The following is a 19,527-nucleotide window of genomic DNA, read 5'->3' as shown; positions in this document are numbered from 1 at the left end:
ATTTAGCCCCCTCTACAGTTACAGTCCTTTGTTCCTCGATTTAAAGTGTCAAATACAGAGCTCATGCTGTACACATGACAAAAAACACATGCCAGGACAGGCACATAAATCTGAAAATAGAAAATATATCCAGTATCCTTGAGGTCTGCTGTATTTCCATATCATCCCTTAACCTTCAGGACCTTGGCTGTTACCCAGGGCTGGTGTTCCACAAACACACACTTGATTTACAAAGCCTTCACAGCTTGCCAGTGGAAGGATTGCCTTCGATGCAGAGACCTCTAAGATTACAGGGCTGCTAGGATGGTCATTAGGTTGGAGATTGAGCCTCCCAGTCTCCAAATTTTCTGGTGAAAACAATGTCCTTGTAAAAGGCTGTTTGGTGGCTTGATGCTGGGAGGGAGTCAAATGGACACAAGCATGGGGTTAGCACGGAGTTCCTCCCTGCACATCCATCAGTTCTCACCTGGGAGGGTACAATCCTTTGGAATGGGACCTTCCTTGAAGCTCTGGAAAAGCCCAAGCTCATAAAGGGTGTCAGTGCAAATTGCTTGAGAATGAGCTTGACTGGAGACAAACAAACAAACAAACAAACAAACAAGGGATTCCTCCTGGAGTCAAATGCTCTTTCTGAAAAGCTGAGCTGGGGTTTAAAGGGCTTTACTTCCTTCAGAGGTCTTGGAGAGGTCTGCGTCTTCTCTGACTTCCAAGTTTAGACTGAGACACAATTCAGCCCTTTTAATAACTGAAAGGCATTGAGTCTTAGTCCAAAGGAGCAGATAAGCAGCTTTCTGAGTACTCAAACTCAGGTTGGTTTTATAGCATTAGTGCAATACTCTGTCTCTGCTTAATGATGTGTTTTGTATCAGTGGAATATCAGTGTACACACAGGCTTAGAACGATTGTCTAATATTTTTATCGTGTGGCATTCACTTGCCCGAAATTTTAGAATAAACTATTTGATCTAAAGCACCCATGATCTGCATACAAATGGTTGGTGGGAGGGCTGAGCACTGCATAATGACCTGAAATACTGCTGAGCTGCTCTCTATCAGATGCTGCTGCATGGGATCTGAAATCTCCAGGTGGCACAAAGAGGCAGGCACTGTTCCTTGAACCTCAGAATGACCAGCTGGCCCAAAACTGGTTAAAGGGAAAGAAACAGTTCATAACCTGCACAGATGGCTCCTGTTAACTCCCCTGTGTCACTCCTGTGGCTCAGTCTGGAGTTTCATGGCAGTGTGTGCTGTTTGCTGGCAAAACAAGAGGGGCTCTGGAATGTTCCAGGCTGCCTTTGATTGCTGTCCTGCAGACAAGATCCTTGTTTTTATTTTGAACTACAATAGGATGGATATTTGCAGCTGGAGCATGGCTGTAGCAGTAGGGCATGTCATCAGACTACTGCCCCAACAGCCTTGTGGGCTTTTCCCAAGCACTGAAGGCTTCCTCATGCCACGGAAGTCTTGGCTGGAGATGGATCCTGAGTGCCCTGAAACATTTAGAGTGGTCCTGCCTAGCTCCAGACTCCTCTGCTCCAAGGGGCTCAGTAGTTTTTGCTTTTCTTGAAGAGACAACCAAACTCTTATTACACATAAAATATCTAAATATAGTACCTGAGGGAAAAAAAGTTCCTCTTTTTTGTATCAAGTGTAAATGCTCTGTGTAAATTCTGCAGTGCTCTATGCATATCCTGGATGTGCTTTATGAAGCCAGTGAGGCAAAACCAACCCTGGGAGCACCGGCCCTGCAATGCCAAACCACCACTCGCAGCTCCAACCCTCTCCCATCTTGTCCAGAAACAGGACCTTACAGAACAACGTGTTTTGTAAGCAAACCACTTCACAAAAATGAGTAATTTTGTTAAATGTTAGCCTAGTTGCATTTCATGTTTCCATCTCCCCTCTCTGCTTGCCAGGCAGCCCGGGGTGAGTGCTCAGGTACAGGTGACAGAAGAAACACTGGGAGAAATTCATCACCCTGTGAGTGGCAGAGCTCATGGTGGTCCAGCTCTGTGAGATGCTTGTGTTGCAACTCCATGGGCTTGCCCTCTCCAGTGGCATTGTTAAACTCATCCTGGAGCAAGTATCCCATCCAAGAGGTGGAGGTGCCATGGTGAGCAGTAGCCAGAGCCCCTGCACTCGCAGGCAGGTTGCATAAGCCTTGTTTCTCTGGAACAGCAGCTAAAAATAGCCAGGGGGGATGTGCCACGGGCTGCAGGCTCCTGCTGCCAGGTTTGTTTTACATTGCAGCAGTTCTGGGACTCAGTCCCAGGCCACGCACCGCGCCTGGAGCCAGGGTTTGGGAAGGGAGGGCTGGGGCTGGGCTGCCATGAGCCAGCACCCCACAGCTGGGCTGGGGCCACAGGAGGTGCCCTGTGCTCTGCCCTCAGAGCCACAGTCCTCACTGGGAGCCTGCCCAGCTCCTGGGGGACCCCCAGTCCCTGACCCACACCAAGAGCTGCTCGGGAGGATCGTTAACACGCAGGATGGAGGAGCTCTCCGTTTCTTGATCCCTTGTAAGAGGGTTTGCACAATAACGTGATACCTTTCTCCAGAGCAGCCTGGTCAAGTGGAAATCAACACTAGCTAAGTAAATGCTGATCATCCTGCTTAGAGACTTGAATTAAAAAGCTTTGCCAATCAGCCTTGATTGATAGAAAAAGGACAGGGCATTAGGATCAGTCATGAGGCTTTAGAAGGCAAGACATTCACTTCAATCTTTTTATTTCCCCATTCATTAACCAGGAACCGACCTGTATCATTAACAGCAGAATATTTACACATTGTTTTTGCCAGTGAGAAAAAACAAATGGACATGTTAGAGTGCATCTAGGAGCTAAATCCTGTGCTACAGAGAGCTGTTGCTCTGCTGTGATCAATAAGCCTGTTAGCCTTCGCTCAGTGCCTTGGCTCCCAGAGAGCCCCTGCAATCAGATCTGATTATGGTGATGTATTGGTGTGATTTTGACTGCGCTCATCTGAGAGGCTGGGATCAGGTTGTGTGGAAGAGCAGTAAAACAAATAAAAAATAGTAGTAAAAAAAATTACCCTGAACAAAGACATTAGAGTTAAAACAAAGCCATTTGGAAAAATGAAGCTGGCAGCATGACTGGGAAGATGTAGCAGGTGAGAAGACTGGGTACAAAGCTGGTACCTGGCTTGGCCATGTCCTGCTCCAGCTCAGGGCAGCCCAAGATGGTGCTGCTGCTGCAGATGGGACAGTCTCCACCCATACAAAATCAGCTGGTCAGGGATGTACAGGGTTGTGGCTGCTTTGGAGGTCAGCCTGAGGCTGTGCAATTTTCATACACACCCTGAACCAGCCTAACCCTATTCCCTTTTTTCTCTGGCAGCATGTTGCAAACCTCTCTCCCCACTCTTTACAGATACTGCATAAATATCAGACAAAAGGTTCCTCACTCCAGCAAATGGGGTTTTCTGGAGCACTTCCATGACTAAGCATAAACCTTGAATGTGATCTTGGCTGCTTTGCCCTGATGCTACCCCAACCATGATAGGAAGAGACAGGACAGACCCTGATGCCAGTCCCAAAGACCAAGGAGATGTGGAAGCTCCCAGCTCTGTGGCTGCATTCAGGCCCCGCAGGCTTGGGGCTCCCTGTGCTGCTGACATCCTGCTAAGCTGCCACAGTAGGAACAACGGGGCTGCAAACCCGCCCTGGGACTGCCACATGATTGATAGCAGGAGAGCACTGGGGCTGGCAAGTGGATGAGCAGCTGATGGATTGCTGTAACTCAAGCCTTTGCATCCCTGCTGCAGCTCTGGGGTCAGCAGCACTCGGGCTGTGGCACAGACCCAGCCAGGCCAGCGAGCTGCCACTGAGAGCCCGCTCAGACTGGGAATCTGGGGAGCAGCAAAACCCAGGTTCTGCCTCTGGGGAGACCCATGGGGGGTGCTGAAGTCCTCCCGAAGTCCCTTCCTTTAATAGTGACTAGAGAAGGGGTGCTGGAGAAAGTGTGGCATGGACTTGCGATAACTCTGGTTTTGTTTTCCTGATTTTATTGCAAAATGAGGACCTCCAAACGGCAGGGTGGGAGCGGGGGGAGCGTGAAGGACCAAAGGAAGGAGGTTACAGAAGGAGCGTGTGGGTTATCGGTGCGACGCGCATTCCTGCGGGGCCGGCGGCCGGGGCCCCTCGCACAAACCCCGCCGAGCTGTTTGCACAGCGCCTGCCGCTCGTCCCAAGAACATTTCTTAAATTGTTTCTAGCACTCTCAAGAGGGTAATTGTGCCTTGAACAGTCATTTTAGCGATTGCTGCACGAGCAAGTGTTTCCCCAACACCCCCTCCCCATGAAATAGGGCAGGACTCTGGAGGGACCCACAGGCTGGGCAGGAGATGGAGGCACCTTCTATTCACCAACCACCTCCCCGGGCAGACACGTTGGAAACCCCATTGGTGACCCTGGACCCAAAGCCTGTCCCCATCCCCGGGCCCAAGAGAGCTGGAGGGGGCCAGCAGGCTGAAGCACTGCGATTCTCACAGCCCCAGCCCTGCCTGCAGCCCCCAGGTGGCTTCGGAGGTGGCTGAGCTGTGCCACAGACAGAGCTCAGAGCACAGAGCTCAGAGCACAGAGCTCAGAGCTCAGAGCTCAGAGCTCAGAGCACAGCACCCTCCGTGCCCACCACCATCTGCTGAGGACTTTGGAAAGGGCTGGGGTGGGGCCAGTGCTGTGCCAGACACCCCAAAGCACTGGGGCAAGGCTCATCAGATGTTTCCATGGCACCGAGGGCCAGGTGAGATGTCCTTCTGGGCTTATGGGCAGGGAATTAACAAACTGACCTTTTTTTTTTTTCCAAGCCCCTCTCCACAAGTCCCAGGAAACAGGGTTAAACCAGGCTGTGTTCACAGTGTGAGGGATGGCATCATTTGGAGGGGTCAGTCTCTCACACATGTGGCTTCAACCCCAGGGGCTTCCCACACACAGCAACACTTTGCTGTCATAAAAGGATCAAATCATGCTTTTCTCACTGTTGAATACTCTACCCATCAGCCCATACCCTGAGAACTGCTGCACAGGTGGGCACAGGAGGAGCCCAGGGATTGTTCTGTTAACGAGGCTGGGGCACGAGGGCCACTGTTAATGATGATGGTTGACAGACATCCCCACATTGCCCATTCCCAGCCCATTTTCCTCATAACCGAGGGTCCAAAAGGGGTTTCTCTGAGCATCACTGCTTTGAATGTTTTATTAGAGACTGAAGCCAGTACAGGATATTGAGCACTTCAGCAGCAGAGCAATACAGGCCGTGGTTGGCTGGGTTTAATGTGGATCTGATTGTATTTCCAATTACGGGAAATGCACTGAAGCCAGTCCTGAGGCAGACCAGAGAGCTCCAAGCATCACAAATCTGGGCCATTTAGCTGCTATGAATTCTTCCTCTCTTCCCTCATGATTCATCTCGAGAGCATTTAAGTCCTTGTAAAAATGCATTGCCAATTAAAATGTGAGAGTGGCTCTGAAGGATTAGAGAAATGGAGAAGTACCTTTTGCAGCAGGATGGGATTTGAGCATCCCCTTTTTTTTTTGTTTGTATCAAGCAAAATCCTGCATGACCCAGTGGGAATGAAAACTCCTGCTGAAAACCTACTTCGAGGTCCATGGCATCCTTCCTTTAATGAAAGTCGTTTGGATTGGGGCAGAGGTCTCGGAGCTCCACCTTAACGCTGTGCTGTGTGAGACGCAGCATCCCAAAGCAAAGCAAGCAAACCCTGTTTTGGAGAGGCTGAGCCCAAACAGGGGCTCGATGCACATCATTAGTACCTGATGCCAGAAGTACCGGGCAGCATCCCTGGGGCTGCAGAAACAGGAACCTGCTGCATTGGAGGATCACTGTCTTGGAAGAGACCTTAAAGATCATCTGATTCCAACCCCCTGCCATGGGGAGGGACACCTCCCATCGGAGCAGGTCGCTCTCATCCCCTGTCCCTGCTCAGGCAGCAGCACTGCCCTTCCTGTTAACTCCACCCCGGCAGAGCCACCAAGACAGGAGCTGCAAATCCATCCTGTGTGCACAGGCTTCACTCTGATCCCCCTGAAGCCTCTACAAGCTTCAGGCGGTGGCTCCCAGCAGCTTCAAACAACCGCATTAATCTGTGACAGCCTCCCCTGCCAGAGCGCGGGGAGCGCAGCAGGGGCGGCCCAGACAGACTTTTATGGCCACAAAGGCCACGTCGCACCTGCTGACGGTTGTGAATAGACTTGCAGACAGCACCAGGTGTGCCATTGCAACAGATTGCACAACTGGGTGTGCCTTTCATCTATGTATAGAGCCCCGGCGAGGGGATGGAGCGTGCTCGGCAATTGTCCTAATTTAGCAAAAATCCTGTTTGTCCAGCGGGTCGCCCTGCGCGGCCGGCACGTGTATTTCAGGAGCAATTATCTCGCTTGCCCTTGGCCTGGCCCCGGCCCGGCCCTGCGGGGAGCCGGGAGCGCCGCTTTTCTGGCCGGGGCCAGGGACGGCGAGGAGGGAAGGGGAAGGCGAGCGGCGCCCGCCGGGAGCGCTCCCAGCGGCGGGAGCATCACCGCATTCCCCGGGGAATCCCGCACCCCGCCAGCCCCACGGGGCGATCCAGCTCGCTTGTTTACAGCGACAGCCTTTTAGAGAAGGCGTTTTAATCACATCTCTGCTCGCGAGAGCTGGGAGCAGCTCAGGGCTTGCAGCCACTTTACAAACAGGGTCACAAAGAGCAGGAACAGACGAGATCCATGGACTTGCAAGGTGCTGGTGCCTTCTCTTCTGCCACCCAATAGTGAGCCCGACAGCGACACTGCACTGAAGATTTTATCATTCCAGGCTTCATTAGAAGTCTGAGTCATAACTTCAGGTTCATTAGATTATTTCTACATCTCAAAGTCACATCGTAAAGACAGCAGAGATTCTAAGACTTGTGTTATAAATGTGGACCACTCAATTGTACTCAAAAAAAGATGCTGATCTCATGGGGGTGGTGGGATGAGATCAGCTCAGAGTTCTGCAGGCTGGAGCCAGTGTTCATTAGAAGCAAATGGGGACCCTGCTTTATGCTAACTGTCCGCCCTCCATGGATGTATGTGTGGTGGCACGTCCAAAGGATGCATCTAAAAGGCAGATGTGATTGTGAGATTCCATTAGAAGAACTTTCTCCCTGCCTGGCTTGGCCAATGTATATTGGATTTGCTTTAATTAGGATCTTTGAAATGAGCCCGGATGAGTTAAATGACATCTGAATGGTTCTGGTTTTATTTTTATAAATATGAATCATCTACCGTATTAAAAAAAATACCCCAGCAAGGCCAAGCTCTTTGTCCCACATTCTGAAACCTTCATAATGGCTTATAAAATCTCCCACCAAAACTGACATAGAAAAAGTAAGAGACGGAAGACATTTATATTTGATACTGCAGATTCAAACTCAAGATCCCCACAGCTTTCAGTATACTGCTGTTTCTGTGGAAAATTCCCAAACTGTGGACGAAAATGGAAGTAATCTGTGACTGTTTTGTGTGTTTGAGAATTGCACAATGCAGGGATGGTGAGGCAGAGAACAGGGATGGAGTTTAGCATCCCTTGGGGTGTAAAGGCTTCAGAGCACGGCAGTCACCCAGGAGTTTGTGGGTGTGTGCCCAGTAGAGCCCTGGAGGAGCAGACTGGGAGGTGGGGACAATGCTTGTCTGGCTGCCTGCATCATGGAATGAGGGAATGCCCAGCTCATGCCACTGCCCTCCATTACTATTATCCACAAGTAACAACTGCCTAAAAACACTCTGGAGCCTGTAGGTTGTGTGGGTGAGGTCACCTCAGAGCAAGCAGAGCACCGATGCCACCCTGCCACCCCTGAGGCTTCCTCCCCACATCCCTCTACGTGTCCCCCCCTTCCCACAGGGTGACCTCCAGCTCTCACCCCACCCCTGGGAAGCAGCAGGACCTGGGGCCAGATTTTGGCAAGCCTGGCACTGCCCCAGGGAGGTTTGGTACATTAAGAGGCACAGTCACAGTGTCTTGGAGGGGCAAAAGATTTTATTTTTCCCAATTTCTGCATATACAGAAAAAAGATTTTCGACATGTAGGCACACAAGCTGCTGTGTGACCAGTAATTTTGGTGGAATCCAACAGAAACTTTGGTTACTACAGCCTGGAATAAAAGGCATTATTTATTCTATGGACTGCAGTAGTTCATAAAGGCCTCAGCAGCAATCAAGACACACTGTACTAGACAGAGCAGTGGAGACCCCACCTTGAAACACCTTCCAATGTAAATACATCGGACAGACAGAATTTATTTGCTTCTCACAATAACTCAGCCCTTGACTCACCATGGACCAGGCCCAGCTCAACACAGCTGTGCCTGAACTTCCACAAATAGCCTGACTCCACAAGCAGAGGCTGCTCCTTCTTCAGTGGCTTTCCAAGGACCTTTCCTCCCTATCGGGAGGAGAACCAGCAAGCAGCAATTCTAAAAGCTCTTTTTTAAAAAAAAAAAACTTTTTTATTTATACACCTATTGAAATAAGCAGTGATTTAAAATCAGCCACTGGACACCATCAGACTCCTCTGCTGCATTTATTTCAGCTGTGAAGTTCAAGTTTGCATATTTGCAGTTCTCTTCTAAACACACTTAGCACCTCAGTGCTCCTGGAGGCATTTATAATGTGGGCATGTTGATTAAGTCAGTGAATAACATAACCCAGTGCATAATTAAATTGCCAATCTTCATTCTGTTTCATTCATGCTCTTAACAGTTTCACATGACAAACAGTCCACATCCAAACTACACTGATAGAACAAGTACTATACGTTCTAATTAGATCACTTTATTCAATCAAATTAGATTAAATTATTAAATCAAGACGTTGATTTTAAAAGCCATTCCTCAGTACCGTCTGTGCAGGTTGCACTGCACAAATCATGGTAAAATCACAATAAAGCAATTCCAGTCATTAGATTCCAAGAAGTGTTATCTGAGGGGTAAGTCCCATTCCTCCCATTTGGGTGGTAAGGAAATTGAGATCACAGCAAGCCTCAGAGAAATCCCTTGTGTTAATCACCTCATTGTCAAATTAAAAGAATTCGGCCTGTCTGCTCCCGCTCTAGGGGACAAAGTTTGATCTAATTTATCAACTATTGCCGATAAAGCAAACAAAGAAGCATGTGTTCCAGCAGAAGCCCCCATCCTTCACCCCTCCATCACCATCACTGCTGCCCAGCATTGTGATGGGAGCAAACAGGAGCACATAGTCTTACAGCTGCTGCATTGTCAAAGTGACAGGTTAGCAGGATTTACAGACGTGTTTGCTTATGAAATAAAGGTTTGCATGTTCAGAAATGCAAACGCCTCCTCTGCACAAGAGCCACCACCACAGAGAAAGCTGCTCCCTGAAAGCTGTGCTGAACTCAGGAACGTTGTTAAGGTAGCTGTGACTATTAAGGTTTGCTGCTTTCTTCAAAAAAATATCAAAACCAACAGTTGTACATACACATTGCCAGTATGTACAGACACGGTGAGAGGCTCCTGAGGCAGCTGTGCCGAGGGCTTGGGCAGCTCCTCAAGACAGTGCTGTGAGAAAGGAGATCTGGACACATTCACTTAACCTTTGCACAAAAATCAACATTTGCCTCTCCAAGGCAAATCCTGGCCCCAGTGATTCCAGTTAGCATTTTGCTAATAATGGAAATTGTGTGGTGAAGATTTTAATTCAGATTATACTTCCAAGTTTATTTAAAGAAAAATTTGTCTTATGAGAAGTTGAGTTGATTGAGGCAGGCAGATTTGCAGCTTTCTGCATGCACAGCACCAGCAGAAAAGCTTTCCTTAAAATCATGGTGCTTTACTTTTTGGGTAGTTTAGGTGCTATGTTGCTGTGGAACCACATGAAGCTGAAGATGACACCCATTGTCTTCGGGAAAGTCTCATCATAAGCAAACTTCATGGATTCTTCTAAAGGTATTTCCACAACTTCAATCAGCTCTCCTTCTTCAGGCTGGCCACCTCCCCCACTGGTTCTCATCTGGTCGTTTACTTCTGCATAAAACAAAGTCTGCCTAGAACCTGTCACACCAACTCCAGACCTGGAAGAAAGCAGAGAGGAAACTCAGGTTTAGACAGAAAGAAGGAATCAAGGAGCTAGGAATGGAAACCTGGGTCCTTCATGTGTGAGACGGAAATTGATTGAGACAGAATTACTGAGACAAAAATTGATTACAACTTTCAAGCAGAAATACCAACAGTTTTGAATACAGTTCCATATAAAATAGATGCATCTTCAAATGTATTCTTTGGAAATATGTGATTTTGGAATAAAATAAAAAAAGAAAAGAAATTTTGTATTGGTGAACTGTTGTCCTACACACACTGAAGTCAACAGAAGTTCTTCCAGCTGACCTCAGGGAGAGCAAACTGCAGGATGACTCAGAGAGATGCACACACAACAGGAAGAAGCTCCCCAGTCTATCTGTGTGCTGTCGTGCTACATTTGTTTGCTTGTTTTTACAAAAATATTTAGATTTTTTACTCTTAAGAGGATTATGTCCATTCACAGCTGGAGTCCTCCACTCATGGACTGGATAGGTAAAGAAGGGAAAGGCAGTCTGAGACTTGCTCTCTATCCTTCCTGAACTTTAGCCTTGACCCAAATGGACCACTGTAAGCACGCACATGTCCAAAGTAATTCAGTCTCCCTGCTAAATTTGCTTCAGTGGATTTAGATGAGGATATTTTAGATTATGTAGTCTTTCTTCAGCTAGACTGCTTGCTGTGTATTATACTTCTTATTTGTTAATCCTCTATTTCCTTAGGACTATTTAATTTAGGTATTATTAAATAAGGGATAAGTAGATAATCCATTCATTTAGTCCTTCCAAGAAAATAGTTACATTGTAATTGCAATTTCTTCATTTCACATGATTACAAGTGACTTTTCACATTAAATCTGGATCCAAAGTTCACTGAAACTATGAATGAGGCATTAGGGCACGATGAAAAATTAGCTTCCATATTATTACACATACAGAGGATTCTCAGATTTGTAGCAGTGTTATGATCTTAGAGTGTCTATCCAGATTTACCCAACCATTAGTCAACTAAATCTTTCAGTTAATCCAGCACACATCACACCCCATAGCAGGAACTAATCCTTTGTCTCTCAGTTTTCTAAGAACACTGGCAATTATTTTGTTTGAGGAATTAATAGGGACTAGAGAGGTTGGTTTCTAATAGTGATTATTGGTTTCTTACATCAATATACACTTTTAAAAAATACTGAATAGAGAGTGAATCAGTGAATTCTTTTCCTAAAATTCCTTCTGATGCATTCTGTGACTTTGGACAAGATGTGTCACCCCTCCAGGATCATTCCTGTACATCTATGTAAAGAAACTTGACCATCTTTGGCATTTTCAGGAACCCTGAAGGTTGATATTGGACCTCTTTCATTCTGTGCTCATCACTCTATATTTTAACCAACTGTAAAATCTGCAAGACAAAGAATGCAGTTTGCTGGTTGCCACAGGTTCCATGAAAAACACAGGACTCTGTATAATGTATTTAATGTGCTGTTATTTATGGTGAGTGTCAAGTCTGACACCTTCCTCTGGGTGCCCCACCTGGAGAATGAAAATGATCCTAACCTGAGTATTTCCATGTCCACTTGATATTATATAAAGCTTATATACAAAACCAGCAAATTTATATAAGAAGTACTTCTACAAGAACATTCTGGCTTGATTATTTAATGATCTCCTTCCATAGCACCTGTGACCATTTCCTTATGAAATAGCTACAGCTGTGAAATCAGTTCACTTTCCACACATCTTTTCTCTGAAGTAAAGGAAAACCAATTTCCAAGGTGCTACACTGTAAGACTCAGGTTCTTGCCACCACAGCTCAAACAGCAGGACTGATTTCCATATGGTGTAATTGCTTTGTACTTATTCACATGATACTCCCTTGTTATGAACTAAATATATCAAGAGTAACTACTACCCTTAATATACTTGAAAAGATGAAAGTCCTGGACATCAAGGTCTTTCCTTTGTTATGATGCCCAAAGTTATGGTATTTTTTCAGATCTATTGGCATATAATTAACCACTGAAACAAACAAAAATTTCTAACAATACATATTCAAAGGAGGACATACCCACATGATCATTCTCTCTTACTTGATTACCTAACTTCTTCTCTGGTGCAACTTTGCCACAACATATTAGCTAAAAAGTAATAAAAACTTCCAAGTGAGCTATAAAAAAATTTAAGAATGCTGGTATTAATACTCATTACATTCTATTCTAGTCTTTCCTCCCCAAATCACTAAATCTAACATTTCTAAGCCTAGCTAGAATCCCTTCCCTATTTAGATGGTGACTTTGCAGACTGTTGCAGGATGTTATTTATAAACATATTCACTGCTTTAATTTGTTGTCTCGTGTCCCTGAAGGGAGTTGACAGTTCCTTCCAATTTGATGATACTCTAAACTGGGAGGAGCTGTTGACTCCTTCAGGGCAGAGAGACCTCAGCAAATTAAGAGAGGGGCAATCACCACCCATATGGAGTTTAACAAGGGAAAGTGCTGGATTCTGTCTGCAACATCCTCAGGAGGTGCAGCAGAGGGACAGACAGCCATCTCTTCACTCCTGTGGCAGCAACAGGACCCGAGGAAACAGCAGAAAGCTGAGTCAGGAGAGGTTTAGGTTGGGTATTAGAGAAAGGTTCTCCACCCAGAGGGTGTTTGGGCACTGGAACAGCTCCCCCAGGGCAGTGATCACAGGCCCAAGCCTTACAGAACTCGAGAAGCCTTTGGACAAGGCTCTCAGGCACAGGGTGTGACCCTTGGAGTGTCCTGTGCAGAGTCAGGAGTTGTACCCAATGATCCTTGTGGGTCCCTTCCAACTCAGTATATTCCATTAGTCTCTGATTCTAAAAGACCATTTCAATGGTTTCAGAAAGAAGTTGAAAGATCTAGAAATATACTTTATTTCTTAAAAGAGGCAAATATCTTACCTTTTTTCACTTGAAATTTCATTCTAAATGCTCTGGCTTACAATGCCAGTTGATCATTTTTTCATAGATCCACATGGACTGCCCTTTACTAAATTAAATATTCTCCAGTATTGCTCACTGCTGTCTTTCACGACATTTCCAGACTGCTAATGTATCCTACTTGTCCTTAGAAAATTGCACAAAAATCAATTCTATTCACATTTTGTCTGTCTTAGTACCTTTGGCTTTTGTAGAAATCAGAAGGTAGGTATGTTGCTTTGAAGCTTTTCAGGTAGAAGTAATAAAGTGATTTTCCATATAACCTTGCAAAACATTGTACATTTCAGTGATTTTGGGCACTGGAAGAGAGCAGAGAGGGAGAAAGTGGCTCTGACTGGTGAATGGGCTACAGGAAAAATGATGTTTGCAGTGTGCTTTCAGGTTTATCTGTCACTGGGAATTTTCTCTGCTTTTGCACAATTACCTGCACTTTCTGAGTATGCTGCTTAAGGAATTTTGATGTGCCTTTAATCCTATTTATACTCCTCTTTCTGCTACCATCTTCTATCCCACATCTGTGATACACACTTTTCCTTATCCCAGTATTTCCCACTACAAATAAAACACTTTTGCCATGGTCTGAAATGAGTCACCTATTAACAGATTACAGCTATATTCATTAGCTTTGCATCTGTGGAAATCACAGGGGTCAGCACACCCGAACTACAAGTGATGAGTTTCAGCCTGGGAAAGCCACCTTCCTGATAAAGGTGCCTTCCTGGGACAAGAGAGGCTTGGCTGGGGGAGGGTGAGCAGGTTTGAACTCAGCACCAGCCCATGGTGAGACTTCAGGCTTCGGTGTCAGTCCAGGGTTTAGCACCGTGCTGCCCAAACGCAGCAGGTCACGGCTCACACTGACCCAGACCTGCTAAGCCTGGCTTGACCTCAGCTGGCCATTCCAGCTGTATTCTGATGGGTCTGCACAGGGCCTGACTTATTTGCCACTGTGGGACAAAGGCAAATGATGTACACAAAACAGCTCGGTTTTCCTCGCCTCCTTATCCTGAGGATTGGTTTCCTCCTCTGAGGAGGAGCTGATGGTTGTTCCAACAGCTACAGGGCTCACAAAAACTCCTTGTCAAGTCATTAGGGCTTAAGCTCACAAACCCTGTAATTTCAACAGGGAGATTTTAAACCCCAAAACTCTATTAGCACTGAACTTTCTGCATTGCTTCAGACAGTTAGAAACCTCCATTACCTTTGACAACAGCACGCCTAGGAATGTAAGCACGTCAAAGTAAGGATACCAAAGTTGTATGGTTTTTATCAGAATAGTAACTTATATATAAGTTTAACACATCAAAACAGGATTATGTACTGCCTTCCCATATTTCATTTTGAATAAAACACTCAAACAGTGAGATTAAATCATGCTATGGCTTTTAAAACCCTGGGCAACACACTTTTAGGCAGTGTCACACCAGAGAAGGAGCTTCTGCAGAATGACTGCGAAGCACTTCTCACCTCCTGCCCAGGGGTGGGACGGGCTGGCAGCAGGAGGCTGTAATTACAGTATTTCCATCTACTTCCTCCTCAGACCAGGGGAAACACAAGAGGCAGATTGTCACTCCAATCTGTTTATGAAACACAGCAATATCAGCTACCACAAAGCCTTTGTTTAACTTCTCCTTTTTATCAAATGCATAAGGAAATACACAGCGCTTGAAATCGAGCTCACAACATGGGACTTTCACTCGTCTAAGTTCATGAGCATAAAGATACAGTACATACATTTTTTATCAGAAGTGGGAAACAGTATCTTATGGCTTAAAAAAAAGGTTTAGTAGTGTCTGAAGCCATAGTGAGATTGAGTTTGCCAGCAGTCAGTGAGTTTTTTCTTCACAATGAGTATGCTCACGTGTGCAGGTCCACACACAAACATGTTGGCAACTGGGGCCAAAATTCAAAGCTTCAGTTTAGATTAGCTTTGCCTTTTTCTCATGTCTGGGTGCTCACCTATGCCAACTAATTATCTCATTCATAAGTATCATGTTTGTAGATATTATATTTGTAATTTGAAGAAACAAGCATGTATGAGAATATAAACAGTATTTTATACTCTTCTCCTCTGCTGCAACACGGGGAACAAATAAATTGATTTATCCTTGTGAAGACTTATTACTTGAGTTCAGATTTCTGACAATTAGCAATTTAATTTAGCAATTAAAAGTCAAATTTCTCGTAATGTGTTAATATTAAACAAATACAAAATCTATACACAATCAACATTCTTATCAACACAGAAATATATCCTTTTTTTCGGTTTTAATCTTACACAGTTAATGTCCAAATTCCTGAAAGCAATATATCCTTTTCTAAGACATAAGCCATCTGGATGCAGAATTTGGGTCTAGAGTAAATACATAATTCATGTTTACAAATAAATGTGACATAAATCTCTGTTATTTATGCTTAAATCAAGATCCACTTAGGCATGCAACATGTAAACTGATGATCAGTGACATGCAGCTCCTATTGTCACTTCTTAGGACCTTTGTACAGTTCTGACATTATGAGCAGCAGGTGCAGGAAAAAAGCACAGAAGTAATTAACATAAAATTATATTACATTATGCAATCACCCAACAGGTGTACTAGCAGGTGATCTTTCTAATTATAATGCACTCTAAGATTTTCAGGGCTATTATTCTTTCTACATAAAAACCAGTGAATACAAACCATTTTTACCTCATTGCACAGAGGCTAAAAGCCATGGCATGGTAATTGGAACATCCAATATTAATTCTCTGAATGCTCTTCTTGTACACTTTGGGAAAAAAATCAAATGTAGGAAGATTAAAGTAAGTACCTGTTTTAATATAGTCAGTCCTTTAAACTAATCCATCTGATTTCTTTGCAGTGGGGCTGAAAATCTACAGCTCCTATTGTATCCAGGTCAGAGCCAAGAGTTTTTTACAGCCTCTGGGAGAAAACAAAGATGTAATGAAGGGAAAAGGAAGTTGAACTAACAAGCTCTGGTTCAACTCTACCCTGATGCTCTGGGGTGTTATTGAAGTCCAATTAATTTTGTAAATATTCTTGAGGACAACCAACATTTTCAAGAACTAAAAAAAAATACTTTGCAATAGCAACATCAATAACAACAATTTACTTCACTGCCCCTGTCTTGTAAGGAAACAAGTCTCAAAGCAGATAGCTGGAAGTACTTCAACCCAAGAAACTAACACACAGCTGAATTTCAGCACATGGGATTCAATCAGAAAACTGCTGGGATGCCATGACAGAACGAAAAATTGTTGCATCTGGTATATGAGTAAGTCCAAAGTAAGATGTTCACTTAAAAAATTTTGTATTTGTGAAAAAAATCCCAAACATTAAGGGAAGCTCACAGATTTCTTTAAGAGCTTTAAAAAATGTTGAATTTAACTTCAACCTTCATGAATGCTCAGTGTATAATTACAATAGGATTAGCTTCATTTTGTTATTTTATTATTGAACCAGCTAATTCCTTTACACCCCTCACATCAACCACCTATGCTATTTTTCACTGATGCCATACATACAACTGACAAGAACTCAAGACATCAGCAGCCACCAAAACTTCCTGAAGTCTCTAAAAGTGAATTAGCTGCTGCCATAATTTAAACCAACCTTTTTGCAATACCGAAATGAAGTCACTGAATGCCAAGCACAAAAGTAGAAATTTGTGGAGTGATGACACTAAACTCACCACACAGGCTGCAAACAATACAGATTCTTTTCAGAATGATCCCTTTTCTGTCAACATAACATGAACCATCTGCATGTCAATTCACCTCCTGTCTGGCAATTTTCTATAATAGAACAGATATTTCTGATTTTCAAAGTGTGATTCCTCTGTCCTCCTCCAGTCAAGTTCCTCTAAATATGTTTATGTTTCTTGTTATCTGCCCCTAGCCCAGCCTCCTTCACTCACCCACACCATACTGTCCTCCTGCTGCTGGAACAGTTTGTTCCAAAGACTCTTATTCAAATGGCCTAAATTCCCCAACTCCTGGCTTCTTTCCTGATTCCTCAGTGACTCCACAGCTCCTCTGTGGATCATTCAAGGTAATTAAGTCTGAGATCTGCTTAATTCACTGTCTGTCTTCTATGTGATGAGTGTTAAGTCACTGGAGTTTTGATAGAGCATAATAAGGGGTCCAGTGGGTTGCCTGCATGTGTATGAATTACCTGTGGCAGTACTGGGCTCATACTTTCCAGCTTAGCTGAGAAGAACTAAAAAAAAAAATCCCCCAAAACCCCTGCTACAGGCCCTGATAATAAATGAGGAAAATCCCTGCTATCTTCAAATTACCTCTAACCTATACAGTTATAGAACAGAGAACAGAGCAAAGCTGAATACAGTCTAAGTACTTTCCTCATTGCCTTGCAGAGAATTCTTCTCTACCACAATGAATGTACTTTCCCCAGGTCCATTTAGTTCTCTGCCTATGATTTTTCTCTGCATTGTTCCTTCATCTCTTCTTCCTCTTTTTCCACTCAAGGTTTTCATTTTCAGTTCTTCCCCATAGCCTAAGTTCTCCCTATGGATTGTCCATGCTCCATATTTCTTAATCCATTAGGCACAGAAATGTACTAATCTCCCTAGCCAAAACCATTTCTCCCTTTACATTTGATGTGTCTTTGGCTCTTCATGCCCTTCGGTCAGGTCTAGCTCAAATCCTGCTTTTATTCCAGGCAGACAATTTCCTTCTGATGACCATGATTCCAGCAAGGGGTGTCATTAGGAACACAACTCCCTGCTTTCAGATCAAAGGCTGAGATGACACAGAATACAGACAGGAGGTGAATGACAATGCAGAATCATGGAATATTCTGAGTTGGAAGGGACCCACAAGGATCATCAGGCTCAAATCCTAGTTTTGAGACAGGGGAGGCATTGTGGAAGATAAATTACATCAATAATGTAATGCCTCAGCAAAAAAGGCAAACAGCAAACTCCAGTGTATAAAGAATGATCTGTGAGACTAGGGGAGATAATGCTTCCACTCTCTCCAGGAAAGCCCCCACTAAAGAACTGTGCTTCACTTTGGACACTAAATTTTTAAGAAATATGCAGACCAGATGGAGAGAAGGCAGAGGACAGCAGAAGGAATGATCAGATATCTAGAAAATATGATCTGAAGAGAAAGACTAAATCAACTAAAATAGTTTTGCACAGGCAAAAATAAAATAAAGGGAACATGCTTTAACAAGGAGGTGGAAGTGGCAGAAGTACTTCATGTCCACTGAGGACAGAATAGTAAGTGTCAGTATTGAAGTAAAGAAAGAGAAATTTAGGCAAGACATGAAGGGAAAGTTGCTTGTGGGACAGACAGATAAGACACTTCAGACAGAATGTCAAAACCCTCCAAGAGAGGCCATGGAATGGTCACATTTGAGAGAAAGCAAGGATGCACATTTGTCACAACTGGTGCCAGTCCAGCTGAGGCTGGTCTTTGGAAGAGAAGTCATCTAGAGAGAGCCCCCCAAAACTCTGACCTGAGGCACTGGATCAATAAATAATGCAGAGCAGCTATTACACAGATTGCTGGGAGGGGAGATAGCAGTAGAAGGGCAGGATGCATTGCAATTGTAATGGCATGCATATGCATTAATGCAATGCTTTATGCCTCTGCTTTGTATTGATGGTCACAGCATGAAACAGCAGCAAAAAACACTTGGAAAAAGCTGCTGCACTTAGAAAAAGACCAGGAATTCTAATATGTAGTGTAGCCATTACAGAAAAAATGTCCTTAGGAGACCATAAATGAACTGATTACTTCCTTTCTTTGCATCAAATCCTCAAGGATCAGAAAGATGGCAATCCTTGGCTGGAGGAAAACAGGACACTCCTAATAGGAATACCAAAATATTTGGAAAAAAATCCTAAAACTAGAGCATGGGAAATCACAGAAAAAAACCTGTGAAATAACATCTTTGAAGCTTCAACCTTTCATATTAATTTAAAAATCTATAAATTATACAGGCCCTTCTAACTTCAGCATGGATCTCCAGGGGCAGAAAGCTGTGTCCACATGGACAATAGAGGATTATGAGCTCTTTGCAAAGGTCTCAACAAAGAAAACCCCAACTGTATGCACTCTTCACAAGTCAGTGCAATTATAAAAAAAAAAAAAGGCAACTGAATGAACAACCACCTGTAACATATATTTATCAATACCAAAACACATAGAATTTTATGCAGATATAAATCATTAATATTGAGTCAAACTTCTGCACTAAATCTCCAACCTTCTACAGGAATTGTATTCTACTTTTCCTCTTTTGCATTTGTATGCACATATATACATACACATACATATGTATATATCTGCATGCAGCAGCCTGTCAGTGTCACCCAACCTATGAAATTCTATAGACAGCTTTTGCTCATAAATCTGGAAGACACTTTTTCTTTCAGTAGAACAAACCCTTAATCTGGTTTCAATGAGTTGTAAAAGACAGCTCCTGTGATTCACCCCCTCCCCTCAACAGAAGCACTGCTT

General features: G+C 44.2%; 1 protein-coding gene across 2 annotated transcripts in view; it reads right to left on the bottom strand.

The window, feature by feature from the left end:
• Positions 1-8,013: 8,013 nt before the first annotated feature.
• NUDT14 (nudix hydrolase 14) overlaps positions 8,014-19,527 on the bottom strand; it is a 59,536-nt gene continuing 48,022 nt past the window's right edge. For both annotated transcript variants that reach the window (XM_084207178.1, XM_084207179.1), the window contains one exon: positions 8,014-10,069. In XM_084207178.1, the coding sequence (XP_084063304.1) occupies positions 9,829-10,069 (241 nt within the window). In that variant the 3' untranslated portion in view covers positions 8,014-9,828. The remainder of the gene's footprint in view (positions 10,070-19,527) is intronic.

The sequence above is a fragment of the Fringilla coelebs genome (genome assembly GCF_963513975.1).
Source record: "Fringilla coelebs genome assembly, chromosome: 6".
Classification (NCBI taxonomy): Eukaryota; Metazoa; Chordata; class Aves; order Passeriformes; family Fringillidae; genus Fringilla; species Fringilla coelebs.
Note: the sequence above shows the minus strand (reverse complement) of the source record. Positions and strands in the feature narration are given on the sequence as shown.